Below are 13,474 nucleotides of genomic sequence, written 5' to 3' on the forward strand. Positions count from 1 at the left end.
TATTTGATTCTGCATACACATGCTCTGCAGGTTTCTTTTGTTATGTGGTTTGGATTAGATTTAATTTAATTTTGCTTGAATTCAAGTTGGGTTTGCGTTACACCATTTAGACATGGAGCACGGATGGCATTTTGGTCAACTTGTTAGTTATTTCTTATCAACTAAGGTGGATGTTCATTTTACTATGTATACGGATGGTTCTTTTCACTAAGATATAGATGTTTATTTGAAGCATACCATTTTGGTGAACAAAGCAAAGCGGCATGCAATGGAAGTGGCGAAGACACGACGTAGTGGCGTGGAAGTAAGGGTAGAGGTGCATCGTTGGAGTAGCGGTAGGGCTTCGAAATGGGCAGAGCAGCGGTACACAAAGGATGGAGAGAAGACACGACTACACGGAGGTGACACATTAGCAATGGTGCGGCGACCGAGCAATAGGAGAACTGGGATTCTCCTCGGCGGGCTAGTGACAACGGATGATAGCAGCATTGAGAAGCTTCGTTTTTGGCTATAGGGAAGGTGGCGGTGAAAAAATTGGATTGATATTAGGGGCAAGTTAAAATAGGGTTTAGGTTAGGAAAGAAGGTAAAATAGAAAAGTGAAATTGGAAACACGATGGGGTAATTACATTGGATGTTATTTTCGTGTTTAGTGGGTGTAGGATGTATCTCATTATTCACGTTGTTTACAATTCCTGTTGTCTACCTAGCGGAATATTATTTTCACAAATAGCTTTTCATGTATTAATTGGGCAACAAAGCGATTAAACTTCTATGTAGGGGTGTTCAAGACCCGGGTTAGTCCAAAATCCGACCCAGATCTAAGGCATATTTTGCTGTTCATACTTAATGTTATTTTCGGGTCGGGTTCGGAATTATGTTTTGAGTCGCCTGGTCTGAAGTTATTTTTTACAATAAAAATATATTTTAGAGTAAAGATATTAAGATAGTAATGTCATATTATACTTTTATATTTTAATTTATACTTTTTATATTATACGGTATTATTTTTTTAAAATAATTTATTTTAAATTTAATTTTAAAAATAAATTTTATTACTTTATTATATGAAATTTATAAATTTATATACTAATTTAATATCGGGTAGATTTCGATTTAACTTGATTTATTTCGGATCACTTTCATATCGAGTCAAAATAGATCTAGTAGCTTTTAGGACCGGGTCCAAATCTACTCGATTTGGCCCAGTCCAACTTAGGAACACAGATCTATGGTTGCAAGAAAATTGGGATGCCAAATTGCTTTTGTACCTATGATGCACGAGCACTGTTACGGACACGCGCGAAAACATGAATTTTAAAATTTTATAAGTCACGGAGACACGACATATATATAAAATATAAAGTATTTTTTAGATAAATTATAATGATATTTTGATATTAAAATATAAAATAATTTTTTAATTATTTTAAATATCTTTTTCAATTATTAAAAATATTAAAAATATTTTTTATTTTAATAAATAATAATAAATATTATTTCTAAACTCATTTCAAGAAGACATGTTAAGAATAAGGTTAGACACGCTGATATGTGATGGTATTTAGACATGTCTAAGTGTGTCCGAGAAAGAATTTTTTATTTGAAATGTGTCCGACACACAGACACGATAACACAGCAAAGTGTCCGTACTTCATAGATAAGAACGCTATTCTCTCTAATGTCTTGGAAACCGAGTCAGACCAACCGGTTCGATCGGACTAATTAAAAATTGGTCACTTAACCAATTTGATTAAGGTATAAAAGCGCCTTGTAAAAACCGGTCAGAGAACTGACCGTCGGGATCGGCCGGGTTTTTTCATGGTCTCCGGTTCGGTGCATCAATGGAAAACGACGGAAGAAGAACGAAGAAATACCCATCCCCTTTCTCTCACTCTCTGAAACCTAATCCTAAGCCCAGCCAGCCACCGTCACCGTCCCTCATCGCCGAACTCTTCTCCTCCAGTATAGGGTGCTGGCGGGACAAAGCGTGGGTGCCGTCTCACTCTTCTCATCGCAGAACTCTTCGTAGTTCTCATCGCTCCTCTTCTCGTCGCCGTCGCACGAGGACGCGTTATCCGGTGGCGTCGCCGTCGCGAAGGTTGATTGGTCAGTCATCGTCTTTTCGAGCGCTCTCTCTCTGTGTGTCTGAGGCCAGCATCCCTCCTCGAGCATTCTGTTGCTCTCTGTCCGAGCTCACTTCCCCTTCTCCGTTGCCGTCACTTCCCATTCCTCCATCGCTGTCACTTGCCTTCCTCCTTCACCGCCAGTAAGCACTGCTGCTTCAATTTATTTTTGCTTGTTTTGTATTTTGTTTGGTTTTCCGATTTCTGATTGAGTTTGTTAATTTTGGCTTATTTTGAGTTACTGAATTTCTGAGTTTGTAAGCCTCCATCCCTCCACTGCTTCTTCAGTTTCATTTTTGGGAGTTAATTGCTGTCTTTCTAGGTTAATTGTTGTTTTCAGAGTTAATTTTCTTCGTTGTTCATTGTTATTAACAGGGCTGGATTGTTGTTATTTTGTTAATTATTGATAATTTTCTGAGTTATTTTTGTGCTATTGTTCTAATTCTGAGTTAATTTATTAGTTGTTGGCTTGTTCGTGAGTAAAATTAGTTAAACTTAAAAACTTGTTTGTTATTGTTGTTTCTTCTGGTGGCGGATAAGTGTTATCCTTTATGTGCTTCACTGCATTGTTAAGTTTTGTTATATTGATTCTGATTTCTGAGTTGGTTACTGAATTTTCTGATTCTGACTTGTTGATGGTGCTTTGCTTGGAATGAGTGTGTCCATATGTAATTGAGATACTTGTGCTCTTCAATTGGATCCGGCTCTGATTGATGCGGGAAGAAGAGTTTTCAGTTGAAATCCCGGATGAGAAAACTGATAAGCTTGTTTGCTGCGCCAATGTTGCAAAATACATAGCCTCATCTAAAGCCAACCAGAAAATTGTTGAAAAGCCCTGAAATTTCACTCTGTTAATTTCTTGGGGATGTGGCATTCTAAGTTATATGAACCAGTGTTAAGTTTGCTTAGTAGCATATATGACTTAATGTTAGTTTCCTTAATAGTGTACTTTATATGGTAATGCCTTAATTAGTCTGAAGAATACCAAATAATTGATCTTAGCTAATATTGAACACTGTGTTAGTTTACTTTATGATGATTATGATTTGTGATCAGGAGCATATATGTGCATTTTGATTTTTTTTAATTATAAACTTTGATGTTTGAAGTTGTTTGTGAACTTCTAATGATAAATTATAGATAATTTATTATGTAAAATTGTGAAATTTTGAATTTTATTAGTTTACAATTCATTGAATTTAAATATTTGAAATTATATAAAATTTTTAATAATTTTATTTTATATTTAATTAAACCCGTTGAACTCCTGTTGAACTACTAAACCATTAAACCAGTCACTTCACCGGTTCATTGACGGGTTCGGTTCTCACAACCTTGATTCTCTCTCACTCTTGTTCTCTCTGCTTTCTAGCTTTTGCTTGAGGAAGCACTAACGGATTCCGGCCACAGCATTGCCGGAGGTGGTCCTCTTCCTCCGCTCTTGGTTCGTCTTCCAACTTTTATCATTTTGTTCGATAAATGTTTTATCTTTTTTTCTTTTCTGTGTTCATTGTATTTTCTTCTTCTGATTGATGAATCGCTCCTTCTTCTTCTTAACCTTTGTTAAAGTTTTAATTTTACCCTTGAAGTTTAAACTGTTTCAATTTCATTTGCGCAATCCTTCAAATTGATTCTTGAGTCCTCTATATGATACACATTTCTAGTTTCTATGGCAACTAATGGCAATATAGGCAGAATATTAAGCACTGGTGGGATTCTACGCTGCGTGATATTCTTGGAGTTCAAGAATGCATATCTAAGCTAAGCAGGATTTTACATGAATTAAAAGATATTATGGATGGGTTCAAAAGAAGACACGTGTATGCATAACATGTTTATGATGTTGGTAGGATTTGTTCTCTGTACTTTCTTGAATCATGTGTAGCTATAGAAGAGTAGTTCTTTTATGCTAAAATTTAAAATATTTTCCAATTAATATGGTATTTTAAATATGCTTCTTGTGCATTTCTTGATAATTGAAGTTTGTATCGTCAGTGAACTATATAATTGATCAGTGACAACTGTTGAGTGAAAGAAATAAAGTGAAAGGCATATGAAACTTTCTCCAAATCCTAAATTTACTGAAAAACATATTTCTAAAGTGGAATGAATTTATCAAACTTTACTATGAGATTTCTTAATAGCAACCAACTATCACAACTCACAAGCACATGAATTTTCTTTTCTACATATCCCCAATAGAACTCCTTCAATAGACCGCATATCATTAGTCTTTCAGTTTAGCTCTAACTTTCTGGGCATAAATCTTGGGGCTTCCTTTATTCTCATTTGATAATTAATCTTGAACCCAAACTCAGAGCATCAGGGAGAAAGTCTTTTGTAACTGGTCATGATGCTATGTTATCGATAAGCATAATTCCCATCAAGAAAATCACATAACAAACCTTGAAAGCTATGTTTCCTACCACTACTTGAATTTCCATTTGTTCTGCTCAATGATAAAGTCACTAAATCACTCGGGCTGCATTTGAAAGAGAGACTGAGACAGAGACGGGGAGACATAAACTGAGAGACAGAGACTTAAGTTTCTGTATTGTGTTTGGTTTAAAGTGTATAAGACTGAGTTATGTTTTAGTATCCTATTTGGCTTAAAATATATATGGAGAGAGAAGTCCTAATTTGTTTTCAAAAATGGGTAGAATACTAGAATTAGGATTTAAAAAATTAAATGAGTATTTTTTTTAAAAAAGGTGTTATTAAAGTTTTAGTTCCCATCCCCAAAAATTTCAGTTCTCTATGTCCCTAGTTTCTGGAGCTACTGAAGGGACTGAAATTTTGTGTCCTACGATGAAATTTTAGTTCCGGTGTTCGGCTACCAAATATGATATTGAGTCCAGTCTCCCAGTTTTAATCTCGGTCTCTGCAAACAAACACAGCCTTAGTGACTTGACTAGAAGCAATATCAGAGGCAACAGAGAAGGGCTGTGCACCGCTGCGGCGCTGCCGGAAGAGAAGGAAGGTAAAGGCCCAAAGAGCCTGACATCATTGTTGGGAAGAGTAGCCATAGCAGAAGGAGCTGAATTTCTGGAAAGAAATGGATATAATGAAAAGGGATAAACATGCTTATACATTCAGATAAACAGGCTGGTCCACATATGCTGATGTGGAACAAAATGATGGGAGAGAGCAAGACCTTTTTTTCCCCCTCTGACAGCATCTTAGAAATTCTCTTATGTACATGTATGTATGCAACTTGTTTGATTTGTTTTTGTTTCTGCTGCTTTTTCCTTCTTTTCAGGAAAAACCAAAATGGGCTCTGTGGCTACACCACTTCTGACTATTCAATTTCCTGCTGCTATTACGGAAACCATCAGGAACTCCAAATTGGGTGCAAGTTTCAATAAAATCTGTAGAAGTACAGGAAAAGGAATACTCAGTTTCTCTTTTGCTGGTGGCAACCGCATAGTTGGGGTTAACTTTGCAATCAAAGCAGGCAAAGGAGTATCAAATTTGAAAACTGGGGAACAAGAAGGAACTTGGGAGGAACCAGATATTGACAGTGACAGTGAATCTGATGGTGAAGATGAGGAAGCTGAGGATGAGAACCTTGGATTTGAAAGCGATTGGGAGGAGGAAGAAACAAAGACTTCAGCTACTACTGTTGCAAATATAAAATCAACTGACACAAACGAGGAACATGTTAAGAGAGGTACTCCTTTTTTGATAATTAGGTCCTAGCGTAATGTTAAAAGTTCAACAGTTCACCACAAAGTTGAAAACTATATTTGATTCTAGCCTTTGTTTATAACTTAAAGGGCCAATTTTCTTGTTTCTCTCCTTTTATATATTTACCTTTATACAAATTGTTACCATAAGAACTTTAAGTGTAAGTGTAGTTGACACTGCCTAGTGGAACAAAGTTTTGTTGTTGTTATACATTTTTTTAACCATAAAAAAAGACAAGAAACAAAAATTTATTTTTGTAGCTCATTTTCATGCATGTATTAATTACCGTTTTATGTATCATGTGATTGAATTGGTTTCAAACATTGCTTTATATATTTTCTCCCTCTTTAGTGTATCTACTTGTTTCTTTTAACATGGTTGAGCTTCTACAAGTTCTTAAACATGGAAAATGTCCAACAAAATGTGCCTACAAGTAGATATTCTCATTATTGTAGAGATTGAACAGCTTTTGGACCCAGAAGAAAGAGCAATATTGCAACAGAATGTGACTCCTAACTTGGAAAAAATATCAACTGTAAGTCTGTAACTTTGCATCCTTCTATCCTACTGTGCTCTTTATTTTATACCCTTAAGTTCATCTTATCATAATTTCAGGAAAAATGGATCCCTTTGCACACCCTTGCTCTGTCAATGCAGATGAGTTGCATGGATAAGCTTCTTGAAGATGGTTTTGATATTGATTTCATTAATAAGGCAAGTGTTTTATATATCGTATGAGAATGTCCATCTTTGTATGACATTCCCCTTAACAGGTAATTTGATCAAACAGGAAGGTCTCACTGCACTTCATAAGGCAATTATAGGCAAAAAAGAAGCTGTGATAAGCCATCTTTTAAGGAAAGGTGCAAGTCCTCATGTGAAGGACAAGGTGAGGAAGAAGCTTTCTTCATGCAGCCGTCATCACATGCAAACTGCATTCTGAAGTGTGCTTTTGTGCGTGTATGTTATCTTATGTTAGGTTGGAGCTACTCCACTTCATTATGCAGTTCAAGTTGGTGCCAAGCAAACTGTGAAATTATTAATCAAGTATAACGTCGATGTCAATGTTGCAGATAATGTAAGGTTTTGTTGTTCCCAATCTTGTTTTTATTCATAAAAGACGTTTCTCAATTTTACTAATTTATAAAATAATTACAATCCTAAAATTTCAGGAAGGTTGGACTCCATTGCACGTTGCCATTCAAAGTAGAAACAGAGATATAGCAAAAATTTTGTTAGTCAATGGTGCAGATAAAACAAGGAAGACTAAGGTGATTTTATTGTTCATGACTTTGTTCCTCGACCGAATTCACTTGATTCCTAATATACTCAGAAAAATTCAGTTGGTTTTCAAAGATTCTAAATTTCAGTTTGATCCCTTCTTTTTAGGGATAAAAGAAAAATTATGAATATAGAACAGGATTGGATCCCAAGCCTAGAAAGACGAGGAGGGTTGTTTGGTGTGCGACTGCCAACGTAAAACAATGTCGCATCCCAATATGGCCACGACGCAATGATGTCGTTGAAGCCATGTTGGGTTGTGTTAGGCTTGCAATAGCCAACATAAAACAAGGTCGTATCTCAAAGCATGGACACGACACAATGGCGCGCCTTGATCCATGTAGCTGACCCCATTTAATGGGGAAAGGCTTTGTTAAGTAAGCAAGTATATAACAGGACTTGAGAGGAGATTCTCCTTCCAAAACAAACACAAACAAAAGAAGCAACTTAAGATGAAGCATAGCTTTCCAGTCAGTCAACAAGCTTGGTAAAAGGACAATGAGGCTTACACCAAATAGAGGATAACCGAGATCTTTAATCCTCCCATGTTCTCTGTCTTATGTTATTCTTCTTTTATCCAAAAAACAGAGGTCGTGCCAAATGTCTAACCCTATCCGCATGTCTAGCTTCTTTGAAAAGCTATTGTTGAATGTGCAAGAATTTTGCTCTAACCAAATATTCCAAACAGTAGCATATATGACGCCACAAAAATTTGGCCTCTTTTCTTCTCCGAAAACCAGTAAAACTAATCAATAAGAACTATTCTACCCTTACGGTTTTAGGGAATAGCCATATGTGCCTTAGAACCTGAAAAATGTTTTATTAAGCACTCCAATTTGGTCCCTCATTGTTAATGATGGACTACAAGTTTGCCCGTTAATTTGTCTTTTGGACATCAAATTTGGTCCCAGACTTGGTGCATATATTTGCATTGTTTGATATTGGAGAATCTTAGATGTCCAGTTTAGTTTCACATGTAAAATTACACACCAAGTCCAATGAAATTTCCACTCTATTTCTATCTTATAACAGAATATATCCTATGAATAAGCTTTAGTATGCTGTATACTTACACCACTCGATAACTTTCTATGAACAGTAAATGTTATTCTATCCAACCATATTAATGAAAAATTTCAATACATAAATCGTGTATTAAATTTCATAAAATTTAGTAATAATTTGATACTTCATCTCATTTTATTTTTAACAGATAATATCATTTTGAAAATATGTGTTAATTATTAGAATACCAATATACTGAATTTCAGTTTTTTTTTTTTTTTAATTTTCGTTATGCATGATTATGAAGATTATATCACTTTACTCAATGGTTGAATTGATAAAATTCAATATCCATAAGTTATTGATTGGAGCTATGTGTACAAGACTTTGACTATTTGTGTTAATCCTTTTGGGCTATATGCAGTACACTGGAATTAATTATTAACTTATATCAGTTTTAAACTGTAGGATTTTAGTATCAAGATATTACTGCTACAGGGTAGAATTTAGTGAAGCTAGCTGCTTCTCTTATTAAGTTATTGAGACACTTGATTTGGCATTTCTTTAATACTGACAAATGTGCTGAAAGCATATATCAACCCTTAATGTATGTGCACGCTCGTGTGTGTGTGGTTCTTTTATTTATTCATTTATTTTTTCATTGCTTATGATTCAGAATGGAAAGACAGCACTGGATCTATGCTTATGTTATGGAAAAGATTTCAAATCTTATGAGCTTGCTCAAGTAGTGAAGGTAGTTCCAGCTGACAGTGCTCTATGATGCGCGAGACGCAGTCAATCAGAATGTGATCGCGATTGAAGTTTGAGTTGCGACATATCTTCTCTTAATAACACTTAAAAATCATAGCATTCCACCATCTTTGGAGGTCCTAGATCTCTCGACCTTGTTCATGAGAGTCTCGATGAAACCTTACTAAATTGATGATTTTTGGAATATATTTGGAGCATAGCTCTAGTTGACAAAATGGTGCTGTTGCGATGCTGTCGAAAGCGAAAACCACCACATTATGCAGAGATTGAAGTGCAGATCCAGAGTTCCGAGAGAAAATTACCGAATTATCTAAGATGAGCTGTTCAAGTTCAAGCCACATTGATCTTTCTACTGGATAATTGTTTCAACTAATACTGGGCGGGGGTGAATTTTTTACTATTAATTCTAGCAACTAAAGGTTAAGTTTCTGTTCATGTAAGTATTGCCTTATTGGTAGATTGGTTATAAACTTCAAATGGGAAATTCATATTTGATTAATGATTTAATTGATTTGTTACTATGTTTTATTTGTTCAGATTTCTCGAGCTTTTTTAATTTTACTTGAAGAATTGGTATGCCTGGCAGCATATACATACACAATACAGATATTTTCACACTTATTCTGTTATTCACTTTATAGTGTCATTAATTGTAGCTGATAAATATAATTTGAGCAATTTTGTTTAGCCTTTGAAGGATTCGTTCTTATTGGCCAACTAAAGATATGTAATGCTTAAATCACTTGGTCCCTTGATTAAAAGATCGAGAGATCTTATCTTCTTGATGTTCTTACGAGGAAAGTCACAAAGTGGTTTCTGAAGTTGTATTCAAGACTCAAATTGATTTTGAAGTTAATAGTTATTTATTTTTATCCCTAAAGTTATACGTTGGGACCAAAGTTATCCTTCTAACACCTTTTGTTCATGAGGCGTCACTGAAAAGTTGATTTGGACTAGTTTCTGAAAAGTTGATTTGGACTAGTTTCTGATATGCTGACAAAGGTAATGGATAGTTGATGTGGCTATAAAAACTTTTTGATGGCAATTTGGTCCCTAAACAAAATTTAAAAATCCTAATCCGCAAATTAGGGTTACTATATCCAAAATTTCTCTTGTCATGTGTTCTCGTGGATTGTCTTCTTCATCTCCAAGTTGAAATGATGATGGGTAGCGCGAGTAACGTGGTTGGGAGCTCGAACAACCCACACTTCAATGTAGGGGTGTAAGTTACCGATCCGAACCGAAAATTACTGCAAACCGAACCAAAAATTACAATAACCGATTTGAAAACCGAAAAAATCGGTTTTTTTTTTGTTTTTTTTCTGACAAAATCGATCGGTTCGGTTTGGTTTTCGGTTGGCTCGATAGAAACCGAACCGAACCAAACCAAACCGAACATATGCATCCATTTCAATGTTTTAACCATTTTAATCTTTAACCTAACAATAAAAATCTCCAATCCCTAACCATTTTAATGTTTTACTCTTATTATTTTAGTTTATTGACTATTTTGAACCTCTAATTATTATGATTCATATTTTGCTCATTAGAAATTAAAAACCGAAAAAACCGACCGAACCAAACTGCCGTTGGTTCGGTTCGGTTCGGTTGTTGTAAAAGTAGCAAACCGAATGGTTGTGTGTCTGTAGGAACCGAATATATCGGTTCGGTTGGTTTTTGGTCCAAAATCGAACCAAACCGAACCGATAACACCCCTACTTCAATGGAAGTGTTGTTAGGAGAACCACCAGAAATAGGGAGTCGCGTTTGCCAGATTAGTGTGGATGCATGTTGCGACCGATTTTGCGATGGTCAGGACTGATACTAATCCAGGGAAGCCCTTCTTTGGTTGCCAAAACTATAATGTAAGTAGTTGTTCTTATTTGTTGTGTTTCTGGATAAAATCTTGTCTCATTCACTTCGAATTCTTTTTGGGTATAGATTGTGGGTAAGAGGTGGTGTAGATTGTTTCTGTGATCAGATAAAATTCAGGAAGAAGATGTGACAACAATTAAAGGCAAAGTAGGTCTTGACAACGAAGAATGGAAGATGAATGAGATGGGGCTGTGTTGTTTGTATGCATGTTTTCGGATATTGTAGCTATTTTGTTTGTGAAGTAGGATAGACAATCTGGGCAATTGTATCTTGTTAAAAACAAATGAGAGGTACATATACACATTATATTCCTGTAACTGTAAATATTTCTGGTTTGCAAAGAAATATAAATGAACAGTGTTTGGGATTAGTCTTGCATATTAGGGGACAAAATAAAACCAAATTAAATACAAGTCAATTCAAGAAAGTTATAATTCATATTCATAATGTCGAAGACACATCTAAACAAGGCAATATAGAGCCAGAACAATAGTCATGAAGTATATCAAAGTTGTCAAAATATAAACCTCATATATCCCCAATATTAGGATTCTAATTAAGAAAGTATACAAATGAAATAACTTAATCAAAACAGATAGACAAAGACACAGTTATCCCTAAACATAATAATCTAAGTCATCATTTTTTGGTTCTGGGTGGCTTGAATCCATGAATAGACACAAATCTCATGAAGTTGGCAAGCTTTGATACAGTTTCCTATGTTGCACCTTGTATGGGGTTAGGTAGATTAGTGCTTGTTGATGGGGTGCTGACAGACAATGTGCTGGCAGGTGGAGTGCTTGCAGGTGGGGTGCTGATAGGCGATGCACTGGTTGGTTGGGTGGAGGCAGGTGTGATGCTTGTTAATGGAGTGCTTCTGATTTCGGAGAATTTTCTTTAGGAGGGAGCTTGGTTAGCCGAACAGGAGGGAGTTAAACCTATGTATCTGTTCCGAGGGTTACCTGAGACTGTAGGTCGATCTCGGTCGAGATCTTCTGTGTTGGTCGGAGCCGACGTGTCCGGCAGGCGTATAGCGGCCGGAGCTGGCGTATCCGACTCGTGGGACTGAAAGTGCTGCTGATCCTTCGTCCCCGAAGGGTGGGGGGGTACTTGCAAGGGACTCCGATGCTTAAGTTAGCAAGGGTATTAAGCAGGTATTGAGTAGAATCAGAGTATGAGTTATACCTGGGTGCTCCAGTGTATTTATAATGGTGTAGAGCGACCTTTTTAGATAAGATAAGTTAGTTATCTTATCTTATCTTATCTTCAAGGGAACCGTCCTTCTCTTGTAGGCTTGGGCTGCTTTAGGATCTGGGGCGTGCTCCTCTATTTGGGCCCTTTGTTTGGGCTTTCTCGTGACTTGGCCGAGCTCTTTGAGAAGAGGTCGGATTGATCTGACCTGAAGAGAAAATTACCTAATCTGAGCAACAAGATGAACCGTCAGTTGTCCATACTCGAACAATCCCCGGCAACGGCGCCAAAAACTTGGTGGACGAAATTGTGATTTATACTTTCACACAAATCGAATAATTATACTCCTTGTGCTCGTATGGAATTTAGAAATTGGCACGAGTGGTCACAACTCCGTTCAACTAACCAGCAAGTGTACTGGGTCGTCCAAGTAATAAACCTTACGTGAGTAAGGGTCGATCCCACAGAGATTGTTGGTATGAAGCAAGCTATGGTCACCTTGTAAATCTCAGTTAGGCAGATTAAATTGGTTTATGGGTTTTCGAAAATAGAAATAAGAAAATAAATAATAAAAGGGATAGAGTACTCATGCAGATTCATTGGTGGGAATTTCAGATAAGCGAATGAAGACACTGTATGGCTCAAGGACACCTGCTCTCCCACTGCTTCAACTCAATCCTTCTTACTCCTTTCCATGGCAAGCTGTATGTAGGGCATCACCGTTGTCAATGGCTACATCCCATCCTCTCAGTGAAAACGTTCCTATGCTCTGTCACAGCACGGCTAATCATCTGTCGGTTCTCAATCAGGTTGGAATAGAATCCCTTGATTCTTTTGCGTTTGTCATCACGCCCAGCCTTCAGGAGTTTGAAGCTCGTCACAGTCATTCAATCCCAGGATCCTACTCGGAATACCACAGACAAGGTTTAGACTTTCCGGATCCTCATGAATGCCGCCATCTATCTAACTTATACCACGAAGATTCTGTTGGGGAATCTAAGAGATACACATTCAAGCTCTTGTTGCATGTAGAACGGAAGTGGTTGTCAATCACGTGCGTTCATAAGTGAGAATGATAATGAGGGTTACTTATCATCACATTCATCATGTTCTTGGGTACGAATGAATATCTTGGAATAAGAATAAGAGGGATTTGAATAAAAGACAATAGAATTTCATTAATACTTGAGGTACAACAGAGCTCCACACCCTTAATCTATGGTGTGCAGAAACTCCACCGTTGAAAATATATAAGTAAAAGGTTCAGGCATGGCCGAATGGCCAGCCCCCAAAACGTGATCACAGGATTCAAAATACAATCCAGGATGATAATATGATAGTAAAAAGTTCTATTTATAATAAACTAGCTCCTAGGGTTTACATGAGTAAGTAATTGACGCATAAATCCACTTCCGGGGCCCACTTGGTGTATGTTTGGGCTGAGCTTGATCAATCCACGAGCTGAGGCTTCTCTTGGAGTTGAACTCCGAGTTATGACGTGTTTTGGACGTTCAACTCCGGATCATGACGTTTTTTTGG

General features: G+C 36.6%; 1 protein-coding gene across 9 annotated transcripts; it reads left to right on the top strand.

The window, feature by feature from the left end:
- Positions 1–1,852: 1,852 nt before the first annotated feature.
- LOC112798246 (ankyrin repeat domain-containing protein EMB506, chloroplastic) lies at positions 1,853–9,390 on the top strand. 9 transcript variants are annotated; one of them, XM_072236117.1, is made up of 10 exons: positions 1,879–2,268; positions 3,498–3,569; positions 3,821–3,971; positions 5,385–5,795; positions 6,268–6,347; positions 6,428–6,530; positions 6,607–6,701; positions 6,792–6,890; positions 6,985–7,083; positions 8,775–9,390. In XM_072236117.1, exons 4-10 carry the CDS (start codon positions 5,396–5,398, stop codon positions 8,877–8,879), a joined length of 981 nt encoding a protein of 326 aa, XP_072092218.1. In that variant the 5' UTR covers positions 1,879–2,268; positions 3,498–3,569; positions 3,821–3,971; positions 5,385–5,395; the 3' UTR covers positions 8,880–9,390. The 9 variants fall into 9 exon arrangements, with proteins under 9 accessions (XP_025697286.1, XP_072092138.1, XP_025697294.1 ...); XM_072236165.1 differs by having other exon boundaries at positions 6,428–6,526; positions 6,603–6,701; XM_072236092.1 differs by having other exon boundaries at positions 1,899–2,268; positions 3,817–3,971.
- The last annotated feature ends 4,084 nt before the right edge of the window (positions 9,391–13,474 follow it).

Source organism: Arachis hypogaea, chromosome 1 (assembly GCF_003086295.3).
Source record: "Arachis hypogaea cultivar Tifrunner chromosome 1, arahy.Tifrunner.gnm2.J5K5, whole genome shotgun sequence".
Lineage (NCBI taxonomy): Eukaryota > Viridiplantae > Streptophyta > Magnoliopsida > Fabales > Fabaceae > Arachis > Arachis hypogaea.